Source organism: Delphinapterus leucas, chromosome 4, assembly GCF_059928025.1.
Source record: "Delphinapterus leucas isolate spDelLeu-1000000601 "Yukka" chromosome 4, BTC_Dleu_Yukka2, whole genome shotgun sequence".
Taxonomy (NCBI): Eukaryota; Metazoa; Chordata; class Mammalia; order Artiodactyla; family Monodontidae; genus Delphinapterus; species Delphinapterus leucas.
In genome coordinates, this window is record NC_143132.1 from 12,336,983 (window position 1) to 12,355,425 (window position 18,443).

Here is an 18,443-nt window from a genome sequence, read left to right on the forward strand (position 1 = left end):
ATAATTTAATTAAATAATTAAATGATTTCTTCAGCTTTTTTTTTTTTTCCAGAACAGAATTATTGAGTTATAGTTTTAGGAAGAAAAGAAAAATCTGCAGATCAGGGATTCATAGACTATTAGATTAGACTATTATTTAGACTACTTATTTGCCTGCCAAATAAAATTTTTAGATAAAATAAATGATTTGGGAGGACTCATACCTTTCACTACTTTTTAGTTTGCCAAATAAGTGTATAAAAACAAACAAACAGGGCTTCCCTGGTGGCGCAGTGGTTGAGAGTCCGCCTGCCGATGCAGGGGACACAGGTTCGTGGCCCGGTCCGGGAAAATCCCACATGCCGCGGAGCGGCTGGGCCCGTGAGCCATGGCTGCTGAGCCTGCGCGTCCGGAGCCTGTGCTCCTCAACGGGAGAGGCCACAACAGTGAGAGGCCCGCATACAGGAAAAAAAAAAAACAAAACACACTACCATATACTATCATCATTATTTCATATAAGGAAAGAGACTTCAGTATCTTAACATGGAAAGAGAAAGACAATCTCTGAATAAAGGACCATTTTTTCCCAAGAGAGGACATCTGGCTACTCTACATGAACAGACTGTTCTTACTCTTCTCATCTGGCAGCTGCCTAGGGAAAACTTCACAGGTTCATAGACCTGCATTTGGTAACTATCGTTCCAGGCTATAGAGTCTGAGTCAGCAAACAAAACAAACAAAAGTGGTTTGCCTTTTTTGTCTGAATTTATGGGCCAGTTAATCCATGTATAGTCACAATTTGGTGGAAAAAAAAAAAAAACAACTAATGAGAATTATTGCTTGGAAAGATAACTTTAAAAAAGCACTGAACTAACTGATTGATTCAAACAAAATGATGGATGTAAGAGTTCTTAGGAAGCAGTCTTTGTCTTCCCAGATACTAAAATCATTCCAACATTAAATAGTGATGACACACTTGGGACTTCCCTAGAGGTCCAGTGGTTAAGACTCTGAGCTTCCACCGCAGGAGGCTCGGATTCAACCCCTGGTGCAGGAACTAAGATCTCACGTGCCATGCAGCATGGCCAAAAAAAAAAAAAAAAATAGTGATGACATACTGTATTCAATAAACAAATTAGTCAGTTTAATACTCAAAGCACAGAGCATTTTATAAAATAATTAGTTTCATATAATATACTGGATGACAGGCAATTAAAGCAGCTACTCAGTTTCAGGAATTTAATTTCCACAGGGTCTATAACCTCTAGAAGGACCTCTGGCTTGCTTTGGCAGCAAGATAACTTCTAAGAGTTTAACTTTGCCCTTCAATTATCTGAATAGGTAGATTGTCAAAGTTATAAATACATGTTGTCTTTTCATTTGTTAGCTTGCTTTAAAACAACCAGTGGTCTCCTCTCTACCCATATTCAATCACCACTTGTACAGTGGAAGATCTTTTTGAGGTTTTAAGCCAAAATATTAACATAGTCCTTAAGTCCTCCGGACCTTGTCTTTGTTACCTCTACCCTAATCAAGTTACTGCAAATCTGTCTCTTGGCTCTGGAGCTGGTGTCTAGAGGCTGACCAGGCACAATTTGAATCTTTTGTGATACGAATTGGAGTTCAATTTCACCAATGAAACACTGTTGGAATCAGAACTTAAATCAATGCTGAATAGCCAGAATATAAGAACTTAGAGTAATTTGAGTAGAATGGAAGCTAGATGTTATTAACGTTCCCTATTAACTGGAAGAAAATGTTACAGAGGACGCTCTCAGCCTAGATCATCTTGCCAGTTTCCAAAAGTGAGTGATGGGTGGGCAGATCTCAAATCCAATCAAAGAAAACCAGAAGATGTGTATGATATAGAAATTCTTGAGCTTGGGATATTTTTCAACTTGGAACTTAAATCTCAAGTGAAATTTTGACAGGATGGTGTAGGCAAGTAGGCACTTTGGTAGGAGTACAGACTGGCACAGCTGCTATAAAGAACTTCGAATTAGCCAAATTACAAACGCACATCTTTGGATTTAGCAATTCCACTACTAGTTCATCCTACTAGTGACCATTTTTCGAAGCTTTTCATTGCAGCATTGATTATTACAGCAAGACTGGAAATAACAGTAATACCAATTTTTTAATGGGACTGGTTAAATAGATTATGGTACAGTCTAACCATGGATCACTATGCAGGTGGGTATTAGAAGAGACAACATTTTATGAACAGATACGAACTGATCTCCAATTTATGTTAGACTAAAAATGCACTGTTTGCACATTGTGTAAAAAGGCTAATTCATAAAATATACATCTTTTCTTTTATGTTCATAGAATATCTCTGGAGGGTCATAAGAAACTTTTGACATTGCTGGTGAACTGGAAGGCTTCTAGAGATGGGTGGGCTTTTTTCACTATATGAATGAATGCCCCTTGTTACCTTTTGAATTTTGAGACAAGAAAATTCGCATATATGCACATAGGTGAAGGACAAGGCCCTACATTTGGTGGCACAATGAGAAAGCAGGTGAGTTCCACTTCAAAGTCAAATACCCGGTTCCGCCCTTGGCAGTTAAGATTGTTACTGTGTGACACAAGTCTGAAATGTGTCACAACCATCTCCAACCCTCAAGTCGATTTTTCCTTCCGTTTGTTTCTGAAATCAGCCAGGTTTCGGAACTGCTAGCAAACCTGGCATTCTTTCGAAAACACCAAAAACACTTTTGCTTTCGTTGTAACAGAGGGAAGGTGGCTAAAATATCAGGCCAAGGAACATTTTATCCTAAATGAGATTCAGTGTTTTTGAAAGTGCTCGATAGCCATAAAGCTGTAGAAATACGAAGTGCTACTCAGTAGAGTTAGTTATAATTATCATACCACACCTCAATGCAGTCTCGAGAGTAACATCCCACCCTCTGGATTGCACTTTCCCTCGCCAAACCTGGCTTCCCCTTCTGGCTCCGCCCCTCCTCCCTCCCCTCCTCCCTCCCCTCCTCCCTCCCCTCCTCCCTCCCCTCCTCCCTCCCTTCCTCCCCCTCCTCCTCCTTCTCTATTTGCCCCTCCCTGCGCTTGGCGGAACGTTTCCTCGCGTGACTACGTAAGTGCAGAAGGCGCACTGCAGCTCCCTGGGCTGAGGGACAGCAGGGTTTACTCTGTCCTCTAATCTCTATGATCCTCTTTGTGACCCGTCGGATAGCACCGACGTCTCAGAGTTCCATGCCGATAATCCTCCACGCCGACAGAGGACAGTGCAAAACGCTGATGTTCTCGCGAGAGGCGCGGAGTTCTCCCCAAGTACTGAGAGCGGGAGCGCAAGCGCGCTCAGGGGTGCACTGTCGCTGGAGGGAAGACGCGACTCGGCTGAAGCTTGGGGGGAGCGCGCGTGCGCCTTCGCGAGTTCTGCGCTGCCGGGGCCGCGGTGTGAGTGCCGGTGGGAGACAGACGTGCGGGCCGCGGGAATGTTCCGAAAGGCCCGGCGAGTGAACGTGCGTAAGCGGAATGACTCGGAGGAGGAGGAGCGAGAACGCGATGAGGAGCAGGAGCCGCCGCCGTTGCTGCCGCCGCCGGGCACCGGCGAAGAGCCGGGCCCCGGCGGCGGCGACAGGGCCCCCGGGGGGGAGTCGCTGCTGGGCCCGGGGCTGCCTCCGCCTTCCGCGCTGACCTCGGGCCCCGGGATTGAAGCCGGGGGCTGCTTCCCGGGAGGCGCGGAGCCCGGCAACGGGCTGAAGCCGCGCAAGAGGCCACGAGAGAACAAAGAGGTGCCCCGGGCCAGCCTGCTCAGCTTCCAGGATGAGGACGAAGGTAACCTTCGCGCTTCGACCTCCCAGATCCCGACACCCCTACCCCGCGCATCCACCTCGAGTCCCCGCATTCCCTGGGCTCCCAGCTTCAGCCCCCGGCAACGGAGCCTCTTCCCGCCCGACCCGCTGCACACTGTCCCCGCCTCCGGCCTTCTGCTCTGGCTGGGGACGTGTTCCCGCGCCGCCACCAGCCTTTTCTTAACTACCGCCTCCTTCTCATCGTCCTCCCGTGCATCTCCTATTCCTGGATCTCAGATCAGTCATTCTGAGTTTTTCAAGTGGAAATTCAGTGTTCCCTGTCCTGCTTCTTTTAACTGGCGGGTGTGTTTTAGGGAGAACTCGAGTCAGGTCCCCAGACTGCTCTTGGCACGTTCTCTGAGCCCTCTGTAGGTCACCGTGCCCACCCCTTTTGCCGTTCTCGTCCTGGTTAGACATCCTTGACCGGGAAGGCCGGGTGTGTAAGGAGTACTCGGTCTGGGAACAGACGCCCGGAGTTGAAGCTCTGGTTCTGAGCCACCTGGGGCCAGTCCCTTGCGATCGCGGAGCCTCAGTTTATCCATAAAAGTAAACAGGGGTACAGATGTGCGGCCTTCCTCGCATTGACATTTGGACAATGAAGAGAGAGAGTGTAATGGTATTTCAGGGCAGTTTATCCAGTCTGGTGTGAGGGGCCAGGCTACAGTGGATTTAGATTTCTGATCGTAAATGAGCCTTAAATCTTAAACCGTTTTACCTCCCGAATTGTTGAGTGTGTGTTTATATAACCCAAGTAAGTCCATGTTATGAAGCATCTCGATGCGGGATGCTTTCTTGTTTCCAGTAATAGGCAGTTTCTCTTTGGCTTTCCTGTTGTTTTTTATCTTAAGTTTGAGAGGAGTACAGCCACATTTTTGTTTTTAATGATACAGGGACAACTTGGCAAAGTGTTTGCGTTTGACTTTTAAAGTTTTCAAATCAAGGATGATGGATACGTCATCAAAACTTATTTTTGAGACGTGATTAGCTCTCAGCTTAGTCTTGAAATAACAGTATGTCAGTTTGTGATGAATGTAGAGTTACTCGGATTTGACAGCTCTGTAAACTAGCACCTTTTGATTTTGGATGTTTTGTTTCGGATACCTTAATAATATGATAATCAGGTGCTTTTTCAATGACTTTTTCTTCCTCCTGCAATAGATGATTCAAGGAAGACAGTAGGACACAGGAACATTTTTTGCAGTTACATGCGTTTTGCCTTTTAAAAAGTCTCAAATTGGCATTATTCCAGATTAACTTATGAAGTTGACTCAGTTTTTGAGAACCTATTACAGATTTGAAATAATTTCAAGTTATGTAATGATTTGGCGTGTATGAGCATATATTTGGAAGAATTTGAAAGTTAGAATGGAAAACACTGTCTGAAAATGGTTACTACAGACTTCGTTTAATTTCTTTTTTTAAGAAAGTGAAGAAGTTTTCAAAGTGAAGAAATCAAGTTATAGCAAAAAGATAGTAAAATTGCTTAAGAAAGAATATAAAGAAGATCTTGAAAAATCGAAGATTAAGACAGAAATCAACTCATCAGCTGACAGTAAGTACCAAACGAATATGATTCTTTTGAAATGACAAAATGAAACTGTTTCTCACAGGGTTTGGTTGGATTTGGTATATATAGTGAACTTGTTCAGTTGACTTTGTCGTTGTCAAGGGTACAAATTGAGTAACGATACAGTTCTTTTGTTTAATTATAACACAGTATATATAGTGAACTTGTTCAGTTGACTTTGTCGTTGTCAGGGGTACAAACTGAGTAATGATACAGTTCTTCTGTTTAATTATAACACAATTGCATTGTAAATGCATTTTTTAAAAAGACAGAACCACAGGAATGTTTCTGCTGCAATGACTAAATTGTCTCCCAATTTTCCTACTAGTGTTCCAACTGCTGTTGAACAGAGAAGGGAGGTTTCGCACTTAAACCTGAGATACAGGTTTATTCCTATTTGAAGGAGTGCTGTGCAAATTCCCGTACTTGTATTTTGTAGAGACAAGCTTTCGATTCCTTTGGTGTTATTTACACAGTTGGTTTAATTCTTAGAGAACTTTTAGGAATGCCCTAAGTCTAATGTTGATAATACTCCCATTCAGCAACCTTATCAGCTACACAGATGAAGACTCCTCAGTGTGTGGCCCCTGCCTGCGTTGTACAGACATCTCTCATGTTCTCTCACAATCTAAGTTAAAATTTTTAAGCAGTCATTTGTCCTTAGGAAAGTGGTTCCATTATAATATGCTAATATGACTGCAAGTGCTTTAGGGAAATATTTTTATTTTATGGAATTAAAGATAGAATTATTATTTCCCAGTTCTCCACTATATGCTTAATGTGGAAAAGTATGTCCTTATATCTCAAATTTGCAATCTTATTTTGGAGACAGCATCACTTAAATGTATAACTGGACCCAGTATTTGGCAAAGTGTCCGGTGAAGGTTAACTACATTTTTTTTTAGAGGTGGGTGAAGGAATGCTTCCTAGATAAAGTGGAATTTGAAGCTGGCTTTTTGATAATTTAAATACCAAAGGCTAGGGGAGCTATGGGGATATTAAAGATTAATGTGACCTAGGCTGTTTTGGAAAAGAGCAAGTATGCCTGACAGGCCAAAGTAGACGATTTGTGGAGGAAGCGGAGGTTTAGGGTGAAAGGTACGTTGCTGACAGAATGTGAAGGATGTTTACAATCTAGTAAGGGATTTAGGGTTGCTGTTTCAGTGGGCTGCAAGATGCCGACATGATGAATGCCTTTTGAAATCTTAACCTGGTGTTAGCATGCAGCATGGATTGGCACAGGGAGAGATTGGAGGCCTAAAGCAGTTTAAAAGCAAGGGCCAGCTTTAATCCATTAGTAGTGGGTTTAAAAAGGTCTCAGTTGAGCAAGACGGAGGCTTTTCCTGACTCAGTGGGAAATTGTGGATGAGTTTAAAATGTTTGCTGTGGGTGTGGGAAAAGAAATAGTAAAAGATGATATGAGAAGTATTGCAAGGGAAGAATTGGTAGACCTAATGTATGAGTCAGCTGTTGGATTTAAAAGAAATAGTCAGATTTGAGCTTTTGTGCCAGGTGACTGAGATAATAATTATGTATGATATACAGAAATAGGGAATGCAGGTGGGAGGAGGAGGGTTTTTAGGGGAACTGATTATTTTTGACTCTAGGAAGCTGCTTCATTTTTTCCAGATCTCTTGAGAACCAACTGTGTCCGATGAAATCGAACAAGGAAGGTCAGGAAAAGTGAGAGCTGAGAAAGGACCATTTACTGTTGGGTTAAGAAATTGAAGCAAGCACAAGGTTTTTGAAGCCACCTTCTGTGACCTCTTCTATCCTCTACTTTCATATAACAGATTTCCTACTCACCCAATAACTCAATTAATGTCCTCCCCAAAGGTGGAGCCTCTGTGTTATATAGATCGTCATCCCTGAAGTGATGGCGCTCTGTAGCTCTTCTCATTCATCAAATCACAATCCCAGGCTTTTCCTACCCCAGCCCTCCTTAGACAGGCAGAGGTGCATTAACTTGAAAACAAGGGTAGTATCAGTCTACTTTTGTGATATTCCTAAAATAATGAGTTTACCTTTAAACTTGAATTTGAGTGGAAATGGCCAGTGAAGAGTTGGAGATGTAGATTTAGATATGGTGCTCATTGAGGTGATAATTAAAACCAGAGTAAATGGAGTTGATGAGGGAGTAGCATAAAGGAAAAATTCCTGAGGACCAAAGACTTCTACCTGTAATAAGCATATACATAGAGAAGAGGGTTTACTGAAGAGATAAAAAGAATCATAAAGTCCAAAGGAGAAAAGATAGGAAAGTTTCAAGATGATGATTGTCAGTTGTGTGAAATAGTATCGGAAAGGTCAGGAAAAATAAGGGCTGAGGAAGGGCTATTGGCAGGGTTGCTGTGTTTTTTTCCGGAGGCGGGCATCTGGCAAAAGAGGCTAGTTTACTTGCCAAGCTCTGTGCCTGTTTGGAGGAAGGAACATCTTTTACTAAATTGCTCAGTGACACTGTATGAATTAGCTGTGGCTGCAGCCTTTGGGTTAGTTGGTGAGCTTGGAATGGGAGAAATCAAAGGCTGTTTGCCAGGGTTGAGGCATGCAAATTGGTGAGGAAGGGGTGGGTAGCAGGTCTGCGCTGCTGCTTTGGGAAGTTTGGCAGAGGGAGAAGGAAAGGACGGTAGAGAAACAATTGGGATCAAGTAGAAGTTCTTTTGCTAAAGAGAAGCCTGTGTGTCTTTGTAGACGGAAGAGAGGAGAGGGAGAGCCTGACCCCCACCTCCTTTCAGATTATGTTAAACTCTGAATCTGTCCAAATGAGTTCACTTCCATTTTCAAATTTGGAGCAATCATAATTTCAGTTTATATATTCTTAATAATATTATGACCAAGAATTTTATCGCATTAATTTTTCAGTGTAGTTTGTTGTTTAAAATCATGTAATCATCCAAATGATACATAGTTACACTACTATTAACTAGACTTCCATATATCAGTGTTTATTTCCTTGTGTTAAATGTATACTTATAAATAAAACAGCTGCAAACCTAAAAAAAAAATCATTCAAATTAGAGAGAATATTTGTGACAGCAAGTTTCTTAAAGTAGTAGTCAAAGAAATTGAGGCACAAGAGGAGCCTAGAAAAGGTTAGTTAGCATCTCTTTTTATAAAGCTGTCTGGAAGGATAATATATGACCAAGTAACAAAAATTCACCTGTCAGCCATGTTTTGGACTTGTATTTGTTCAATCACAAGCAAATACTTATCAACTTACTGAAACACTGAATCTTTTGAAGCCTGCAGAAATCTTTATCTGGGCGTATCTGATCTAGTGAACCTTCTTGTACTTCTGTTTTGTCTATAAAAGCCATTGATGTAGTGTAGATTGAGAGCAGAAGGAAATGGGTAGTTCTTGACTACATCTATCTTTATACATCTGATTAAACTGAGTTTTAAAATCTCATAGCCTTAGAAGTCACTTCAGAGGGAGTCTGTGGCTAACGAGGTAGGATGGTAAATTTAAAAAACTAAAGAGCCTTAAAGCAGAATGACCTAAATCTTCTCAGTAAAGCTGGGGGGCGGGGGGAGTCATTATCCCCAGCACTCTTCTTTAGGGAAGTAGAATATGGTTTGAGAAGAATTAAGAACTTTTGAAGCAGTTTTGGGGAGGGAGGGGAGCATGCTAGGGAAACAACAGAAGTTTATCTTTCATATTTAGAATGAACTGTTGTTTTACTCTTCCATTATATTCATGGTGCCTCTTGTGTGCATTGCCAGGTTCAGTGCTTCAAGGTGAAAAACACTGATTTTCTGAGTTTTGCCTGGGAAGGGTGTAATAGGACTATTAAGTTATAAGTAAAGTAAACCGTTTGGTGTGAAGTAAACCACTGTAACAGTCTTGAAACTGGCCTCGGGAATGGCCTGAGAACTAGAGAGCTCTCTCCTCTGTCCACGCGGCCAAGTACGGCTACTCCACAACTCCCTTCCTAGTTTGCATATGGTTTTTAGTGCCACCTAGTCTCTGACTTGTCTCTGTGTCCCAATTCCAGATTGCCAGAAAAATCAAGTTTAGTCACACATCCACTCTTAAACATTCAGTCATGGCAATGGGGTCAGGGGCTTACACAGTGTAAATGTGACTTTTGGGTCTCAACCCTTCAGATGATGGGTGACAAATGGCTGTGAACTAAAACGATACCCCATAAAGTGTTCATTACAGAAAGGTTTATCTGGTCTGTAATCTTTGTTCTTGATAGAAAGCTGCCTCAAGTGGGCTTAGAGTTTAACGAAATACTGACATGTAAAGTGAAATAATGCTTCCAAGAGGTTTGAACAGTTACCTATGAGAGTTTAGAGGGAGAAACAGTTAGTTTTGATAAACTAGTAAAATTTTGGTAAAATTAAAGGTAGCGAGCTTCCCTGGTGGCGCAGTGGTTGAGAGTCTGCCTGCCGATGCAGGGGACGCTGGTTCGTGCCCCGGTCCGGGAGGATCCCACGTGCCGCGGAGCGGCTGGGAGCCACGGCCGCTGAGCCTGCGCGTCTGGAGCCTGTGCTCCAAAACGGGAGAGGCCACAACAGTGAGAGGCCCGCGTACCGCAAAAAAAAAAAAAAAAAAAAATTAAAGGTAGCGATTGGGCAGGCCTCATGCATCCCTGTGTCCCCTGTATTGTTGTTACCTCCCAATTGTGTTTATTGTGATTATTCATTTTCACACATCAGTGGTTTTAGTTTTTTATAAACAATTAAGATAGTTCAGGCTTTAATGAATTGAGCCCATAATTGCATTAGAAGTGACTCCTTAATTTATGGATCTTGTTTTAGATATATTTTATTACTTTTTTCAAAAATGTAGGCGAACCTCCTTTGGACAAAACAGGTCATGTTAAGGACACCAGTCAAGAAGATGGAGTTATCATCAGTGAACACGGGGAAGATGAAATGGATATGGAAAGCGAGAAGGAGGAAGAAAAGCCAAAGGCTGCCGGAGCCTTTTCAAATGCTTTATCTTCTTTGAATGTTCTCCGTCCAGGTGTGTACTTGCAAATTCTCCTTAGAACTGAAGTAAGCCCTCAAGAATGAGCTGTCTGTAAAGGTGGTCGTTAAGGAAGGAGTTAGCAAAGTGGTGTTTCTTATGACATCCCTCTTTGAAGCCAGGTTGTTTCATTTTGCAAATACAGAAAGTAAGAAAACGAGAAACTTCCCAACTTTCCAAGTTCATTGTCAGACAGGCCGTTTTATCATCAAAGCAAATGTAGGGCTTCAAGTAAATGGTACTAAAGTCCTTTTTTTATGTATTTCAGATTAAGATCTTAACTTTTTTAAGAACTGCTACCAAAAGCAATTGCTGCTAGTTTTATGTTCACACTTTTTTTTTCTTTAACTTTTTTATGGAAATAATTTGTAGATATATTCACTGGCTAATCAGCTTTTGAATAGATAAATGCTTAGTAGCCAAATTTAAATTATGAAGAGTAACCATTTAACTCATTATAAAATCTAAAAATACTTATTCTGTGGGAATTCCCTAGCGCTTTCACTGCTGTGGGCCGGGGTTCAATCCCTGGTCGGGGAACTAATATCCCACAGGCTGTGCAGGGTGGCCAAAAAATAATAATAGATTTAAAAAAAATAAAAATGCTTACTCTGGGTTTGTAAAGTTGTGAAAAGTTATGTATATAGTTCTAGTAGCATTCTAATTGGTACAGTCTTTATGGGAAGCAGTTGGACAATATGAATCAGTAGATTTCAGATGTTCTTAGTCTTTGACCCTGTAATTCCATAGCGAGAAATTTATCCAAGGAAATAATGTTCTTATTGCAACGTTATTTGCAATGAGCAACATTTAGAAAACGTCTAGCAGGAGAGGAATGGCTTAGTAAGTTAAGGTGCATTTACATGATGGGATATTACATAGCTGTTTAAATAACAATTTGAAGAGTAGCAAGGCATTAATTTTTACTGTAGGTGAAAATGTCAATTCATTTGATTATGTAGTAGATTATGCTTTATTGAGTGAATGTTGTAAACCACTAAAAATTATGTTTATGCAAAACAACATGGGGAAAAGCTTATGTTTTAATATGAAGAAAAAATTAGATACAGAATTATATATTTAGTGTGCTTACAGGTCAACTGAAAACTATTTGCAAGAGAAACATACTATAAATCTAATAGTGTTTTTTAGCGTGGAAGATTGTAGATACCTTTTTTGTTTTTATTTGTTTTCTGGTTTAGTAATAAATGTGATTTTATTGCTTTCGTTTACTTCTTAAAAATGAAAAAATATACCATTAAAATAAAACTGCTTTGGTGGATTTTCCCTTCCCCCCCTTCCGGTACATATCGCCATTATACATATTTTTTAGTTTCCCTAGCGACTTTTACTTTCATTTACACTAAACTAAAAATAAATCAGTTGTTTTGCAGGTGCAGTTTGGGAAGGGGGGGCGGGGATACCAGCAGATAACATTAGAACATCACTGTGACAAGGTTGTCCTGATGAGATTCACTTATCTTTCATATTTTCAAGAAAATGGAAACTTTATTCCCTAATATTGCATAGTTTATAATCCTCACCATTTGTTTCCAGGAGAAATTCCAGATGCGGCTTTTATACACGCTGCAAGGAAAAAGCGTCAGATGGCCCGGGAATTGGGAGATTTCACTCCTCACGATAGTGAGCCTGGTAAAGGCCGCCTTGTTAGAGAAGATGAGAATGATGCCAGTGACGACGAAGACGATGATGAGAAACGCCGTATAGTCTTTTCTGTGAAAGAAAAATCACAAAGACAGAAGATTGCAGAGGAAATAGGTAACTTGATTTAATGGGACAGTAAGCCTGTTTCATTGCTATTAAATACAATTTGATACTACAATCAACTAAAAAGTACCTGTACTTATTTGACTATGTTTAATGTTAGAGAACTGTTCTTGCTTGGGTGTAAGTGTCTCATTGGAATTTTTTGAAAAGTGTAGCATGATTTTGGCAGCTAGTGTTTGTTGAGCACTGTGTGACCAGTATTGTGCTAAGCACGTAACATACATAGATACATGTAATTAGCTCTTCATTCTTAGGAGGCATTAGGTTTCCAGAGGTTAGGAAACCTATCTGAGGTTTTAATTGTTACATTGATACTGCCTTTTGCTTAAGGTATGCTGTGTGTTAAAAGAAGCAAAAGCAGAAGTATCAAATGCGGGAGAGATCATAATAGACATTTTAACTTTAGTAAGATTGAGTTAATGCCAATAGTTTTGCTTGATTTTTGTGAAATATCAGGGTAGCATCTCTTCCCTCGCTGTTTTTTTGGAATTATTTACTTTGCTGCTTATGGCTGTAGGTATTGAGGGGAGTGATGATGATGCTTTAGTAACTGGAGAACAAGATGAAGAGCTCAGCCGATGGGAACAGGAGCAGATAAGAAAAGGAATTAATATCCCTCAGGTAAGAACCGAAGAATTAAACTTCAAAAATTAAAAAAAAGAAATTAAAAAAAATTTTAGCTTATTTTGTTAAAGTAAAAACATATTGCACATGGAATTGATCCTTTGTCATTCATTCAAGTAACGTAATGAGGAAAATTATATAAAGTTATGTATCCAGTAAGCTGTTAGAAGAAGCTATATTATATTTTGCCTTTTACCATCCAAAGGATGGAAGAATTTCTGGTTTCTTAGGTAACTGTTTCTCTAACTGGTCCTTCAGCCGGCAGCATCAGCATCATATGGAAGCTTGTTAGAAATGCAAATTCTCACCCTCCCGAGTGAGACCTAGTGAATGAGAAGCCCTGGGGGTGGGGCCGGGCCATCTGTTTAACAAGTCCTCTGGGTGATTCTGTTGCTCCTAAAGTTTGGAAACCACTGTATAGATAAGGTGTTTCTTTCCTATAGAGCTCATTTTTTTCTGACTTTAAAAATTATTTTGTAGAAGATGGATTTCTCAGGAATGCAAAAATCTTATTGTAGATGAAAAATATCTTCCTCAATAGTTGTAACAATTTATTTTATAGAAGTAAGTAGTACAGTGGAAATACCACATAAAATTTTTTTTGTTGCTAGTGTTTTGACACAATTTAATGTCCCTAACTCTAAACTTCTTTGTTATTGTTTTCCCGAAAGTTACTAGAAATGAATCCATCAATCGCATAGGATTAGAAATGAATCCAGCCCTACTTTTATCTGATTTTGAGGAGCTCTGCAATTACTTATTTTAGTTACATACTATTTGGAAAATGGGTATAGTTTTTATTGTTAGTGGGTTTTTTTGTTTGTTTGTTTAACACTAAAGGCATGGGATTTTTCTTTTCATAGTTTCAGCTACTAGTTTTAATATACATCCCATTTCTTTTCTAGGTTCAAGCAAGTCAGCCCACTGAAGTGAACATGTACTACCAGAACACTTACCAGACAATGCCTTACGGTTCATCCTATGGCATTCCTTATAGTTACACAGCCTACGGATCATCCGATGCCAAATCTCAAAAAACAGATAATACAGTCCCTTTCAAAACTCCCAGTAATGAGATGACTCCCGTTACTATTGATTTGGTAAAGAAACAGCTTAAAGACAGGTAGGGCAGATCAACTTCTTAAAGACCTGTCCTCTAGCTTTCCGTTCCCTCAGGCAACATGTAGTCTGGGGTAGCAGATGCAGAATATCGGCAAAGAAGATTCACTGGCCTGTCTTCAAAAGCTAAACAGAAGATGACTTCATACTTTGTTCTGCTACCTCCTTGGATTACTTCTGTGGAAGCCTCGAAAAGTTTTTAAAAATACCACTCCGTGATCTTGTTGAAGACAGTTCTGAATTTGCACCTCTTGGACTCTGAAAAAGTGTAGTCAAGATATGGGGGGAAAAACAAAACAGTGAGATTTTGGTTAGCCCACCAAGTAACTTTATATGAAGTCTGTAAACTGCTGTTTCTTTGAGGAAAAGAGCAGTACAGATGAAAAGATCCACTCCAAGCATTTTTATATTCTAATAGTGGAACTAAATGCATTATTATAAATATTGCAAGAGTCCTGACAGCATAGACTTTCAGATGTAAATGTGTTATATTTATCCTTTTCTGTTCTTAAGGTTGGACTCCATGAAAGAACTGCACAAAACAAATCGACAGCAGCATGAGAAACATCTGCAAAGCCGAGTGGACTCCACCAGGGCTATTGAAAGATTAGAAGGGTCTTCTGGGGGTATTGGTGAACGGTATAAATTTTTGCAAGAAATGCGAGGGTATGTCCAAGACTTGCTTGAGTGTTTCAGTGAAAAGGTAAGAATGCAAAAATATTAATCTCTTTGAATAAGGCAAAATTAAGGAGGTCTAGATTTCTATATTTCTCAGAAAATATCCACTGAATTCAACTTTAGAAGTGATGAAAAGTCATGCTTCATTTTCTCCACTTCATTAACAACCTTCTATCTTGGGGTAATCTAGTGCCTTGTAGAAAACAAAAAAAGATAATTCAAAGCATATTTAAATAAGACTTTGGCAAATCCTGCCTTAATTTAATGGTAGATTATTATTGGCCTGTCCTGAATTATTAAAATATAAGGGACTCATGAAATTTTCTTTTTTATGGTTCAGATCTAAACTTGCCTTTAAACTGTTTCTACAAGTAATTCCAAATATGCCTAAAGTTGCAATATTTTATTAGCTTTTTTTTACCCTAGATAAAGTTGATTGCCATTGCTGCTAATAGCTTTCATCTAAATAAGCCTGTGCTTTATCCATTTCAGAAACCATTCATTGGCCATAATTTCTGTTAAGGTCTCATTTCTTCCAAGTTCATTTTTTTTAGTATGACAGTCAGTTGGCACAATTATTTGCATCCTACTGTACCATTTGTTTGCATTTTTTGTTAGCTGCCCGCAGAATCCTCTTCTCAAACAGCCTTTTAATTGATTTTTCTTTAAGATAAATGTTATTGTTTGATGCATTGGTTTATAGGCATTTGTGGACTTCACAGCCTTTTCTTTAAAAAAAAAAAGTAAAATCGTGGTGCTTTTGAATATCCTGTCTCTATAAACTTGCAAGTGATACAGGATTAGAAGGCACATTTTCTGTTATTCTTGGCCATATGAATTAGCATAGAATCGGTAAGCATACAGTATTTTAACTTTTTATTATCTCCGTTGATTACTTCAGTACCTTAAGGCCAAAGGCTGGCTAAAGAACAGTGCCAAACTGAGTCTTCCAAATGGATCTTAATGGTTCCAGCCAGTCTGGTCAGATCCACCAAGTCTTCTCTGAAGGATTCATGTTCTTGTCCTTATCACCTGATTTCTGGAGAAGCAGCTACATTCTAAGCTATGATATCCCTTGTGGCAGATCTGTGGCTTAGGGTGACAAATACAGGGGTGAGAAAGAAACATAGGTTTGACTGCAGAGGGGCTGGAGTCAAGAGGAGAAGTGGACATAAATGTCGGACCTGGCAGTTGTGTCCTTCCTACTAATAAAGCCCTTATGAGCCCAGGGGACATGGTGCCGGGAGCAGGTCTAATAACCTTTTGTGACTAGAGAAAGGACCTCTGTCTTAAACCATACTTTGTAAGTGAGATTTGTCCCCGTGGAGCTTTTTCTTGAAGTATCTGGGTCTTTGCTTTGGAACTTACTTGAGTAAACTTACACGCTTGTAATTGCAAACTGAACTCTTAAAAAATATCGACAGTAATATGATCAACTAGATTGTACCATTCTTGAGTTAAAGAGACTAGTAGAATATCTAGTTCATATAGTTTTCAATTGCTTACTCTTTTAAAAACACTTAGTAGTGTACTTTATCTCTCCTTGATTACCCTGTTCCTAGGGAAGTATCCCTCAGACTGTGCTGATACGTTTTTACAGAGTCACTTAGATAAATGTTAATGGAGCAGATCTTAAACCGTATCTATTATATAGTGACTACAGTTTAATTAAAAGAGAAGTAGATAATTCCCTTTTAAAGATGAGTATTTCATTTTTGACAGTTTCATATGCATTTGATTTTATTGAGTGCTGCTGAGTTAATAATGTCATAAGTTGTCATTTTGGAAATACTGAGGAATAATTGGATAGATTTGAATATTCATTCCAGTTATACTATCAAAATATTGTTTCAGGGTAAGACCATCAAAATAGAAACATTCTTTTGTTTTTTTCTCTTTTGTTATAAAAGTTCAAGTGGTTTTGAACTTAGATTTTTAATTATTTTGCAGATTATTTTAACTTTACATTGTTTTGTTTTCCTGCCGTCATCTTCCTTCTGTGTTCTTTGTCTTAAATTTGGCCTTGAAATAATGATAGTCAATAACAATTTCCAGTTTGGAGTGGGCAAAGAAATTGTCATGGTGCGCTCTTGAGATAAATTAGTATTGTTAAGAAACATGAATGAGAGCCGAAAATGTGTTTTAGGGCTTTTATTCTCAGTAGAATTTTCTCTGGGCTTTGTTAAAAGGCATTTTAATTACCTAAACAGGAAAATCACGTTATCGGAATTTTAACTATAAATTGAGTAATTAAGGTTCTGTCTGATGCAACCTCAGGCGTGCAGCTCTTATAGTAGAGGAGTGTTAATAATCTCCAGGACTAAAGGAATGCATAGGTACATTTGTCTTTAGTCCTGCACAGTTTGAAAAAATGAGGGGGTAGGTAAGTGTAAGTCACAATAATATGACAGTAATTGCTTCAGAAATCGATTCTAGTTAATTTTAGAGTCTGTGGGCTCAGCTCATATCACCAAGATAATCAGTGCAGATTTGGGGACATTGTTGCCCATGGTGTGGCATATTAAAAAATAAAATAACTCCATCAGTTTGACCTTTCTGTGAACATTGGCTGCTTTTGCAATGGGATCATGCAAGTGTATAAAATTGCTTTTATTACAGACATCTTTGTATTCCACCTGCCTTTTTTTATTTTCCATTTACAGTCTGTTCAGTTCAGGACGCTGCTATAACACTTGGTGCCAGTGTTCCCAAACTCTAATGTGTTTTTTCATTTGCACTAACCATCAGGAAACTAGAATTTCTGGTTTCCTCAGGTATGTGTAGTGGTTGTTAGCGTTTGTGAAGGTTTCATAGCATTTGGTTATAGCATAGGTATTTATAAAGAGAACGTTTTCTGGTTTTTCCTTTTAAGTTAGGTCTCATTCCGTAAGCTTTTTGTATTCCATATGAACCCAGTGAATGCTTAGCTGTGGCTATTAACCTGGAAAAATGTGTTGACTTTGTAAACTGACAATTTATGCAAAGAATTTTATTATTTTACTTACAAATATGGAGAAATTTAAACATTTGATAGGAAGAGAAGAACTTTCTGAGTTTTAGATAGATTGATTTTAGACAGGTTAGTGATAGCTAGAAATTTTATTCACCATATTAATGTAAATGAATGCAGTTCACGTTTTAAATGTGTAATAAAGCCACAAAGGTGCCATTGCATCTTTTGGTATTACACAGCAATAATGGTTTATTTTAAACCACAGAAATTGGCAAGGGAGATCATGCTGCTAGAAAGTTAAAAATGGACTTTTAAAAAGGACTTTCAAGTACTTTATTCTAAAAGAAGCACTAAAATTTCTGACAGTTCTTTACTCGCTCTCTTTACTGATGTTAAAGTGTTTAACCTAACCAAACTTTTGCTCCAATAACTAGGCACTGGACATTATAACTCCATATACGGAATAAAAGAAGAAGTGGTGTTTCCCAGAAATCATAAAACTGAATTACTATTTGTGTTTCATTGAGAGTTCATGATTATTCTGTCCAGAGGGTACTTTTTCAGAAATCCGGAAATAATATGGAACCCTCAAATATATAAGCAGCTGAGGAGTTTGGTGTTACGGAGTGTGTTGTATTTTTACAGGTGCCACTGATTAATGAACTTGAATCAGCAATACATCAGCTGTACAAACAGCGAGCTTCCCGCCTTGTCCAAAGACGACAAGATGATATTAAAGATGAATCTTCGGAGTTTTCAAGCCATTCAAGTCAGTCCATCTTGAAGGTTTTTATTATTCATTAAACAACCTTGTTTACTTAGTGCATCCTAATTGAAAATTAGACGTCTCAGAGCATTTTTTCTTTTTAAAGAAACAAATTTCCTTGCTCTTGTGTCAGGTAGATCTAAAATTAGCATGTGCTTGGATTGTGTTTAAGAAAA

At 39.2% G+C, this 18,443-nt stretch overlaps 1 protein-coding gene across 1 annotated transcript in view; it reads left to right on the top strand.

Annotated features, from left to right (window-relative positions):
• Window positions 1–3,322: 3,322 nt before the first annotated feature.
• PAXBP1 (PAX3 and PAX7 binding protein 1) overlaps window positions 3,323–18,443 on the top strand; it is a 33,809-nt gene continuing 18,688 nt past the window's right edge. Inside the window, exons 1-8 of the mRNA XM_022552816.3 lie at window positions 3,323–3,777; window positions 5,218–5,346; window positions 10,160–10,336; window positions 11,897–12,118; window positions 12,645–12,748; window positions 13,657–13,874; window positions 14,384–14,573; window positions 18,147–18,270. Coding sequence (XP_022408524.2) covers window positions 3,435–3,777; window positions 5,218–5,346; window positions 10,160–10,336; window positions 11,897–12,118; window positions 12,645–12,748; window positions 13,657–13,874; window positions 14,384–14,573; window positions 18,147–18,270 — 1,507 coding nt within the window. The 5' untranslated portion in view covers window positions 3,323–3,434. The remainder of the gene's footprint in view (window positions 3,778–5,217; window positions 5,347–10,159; window positions 10,337–11,896; window positions 12,119–12,644; window positions 12,749–13,656; window positions 13,875–14,383; window positions 14,574–18,146; window positions 18,271–18,443) is intronic.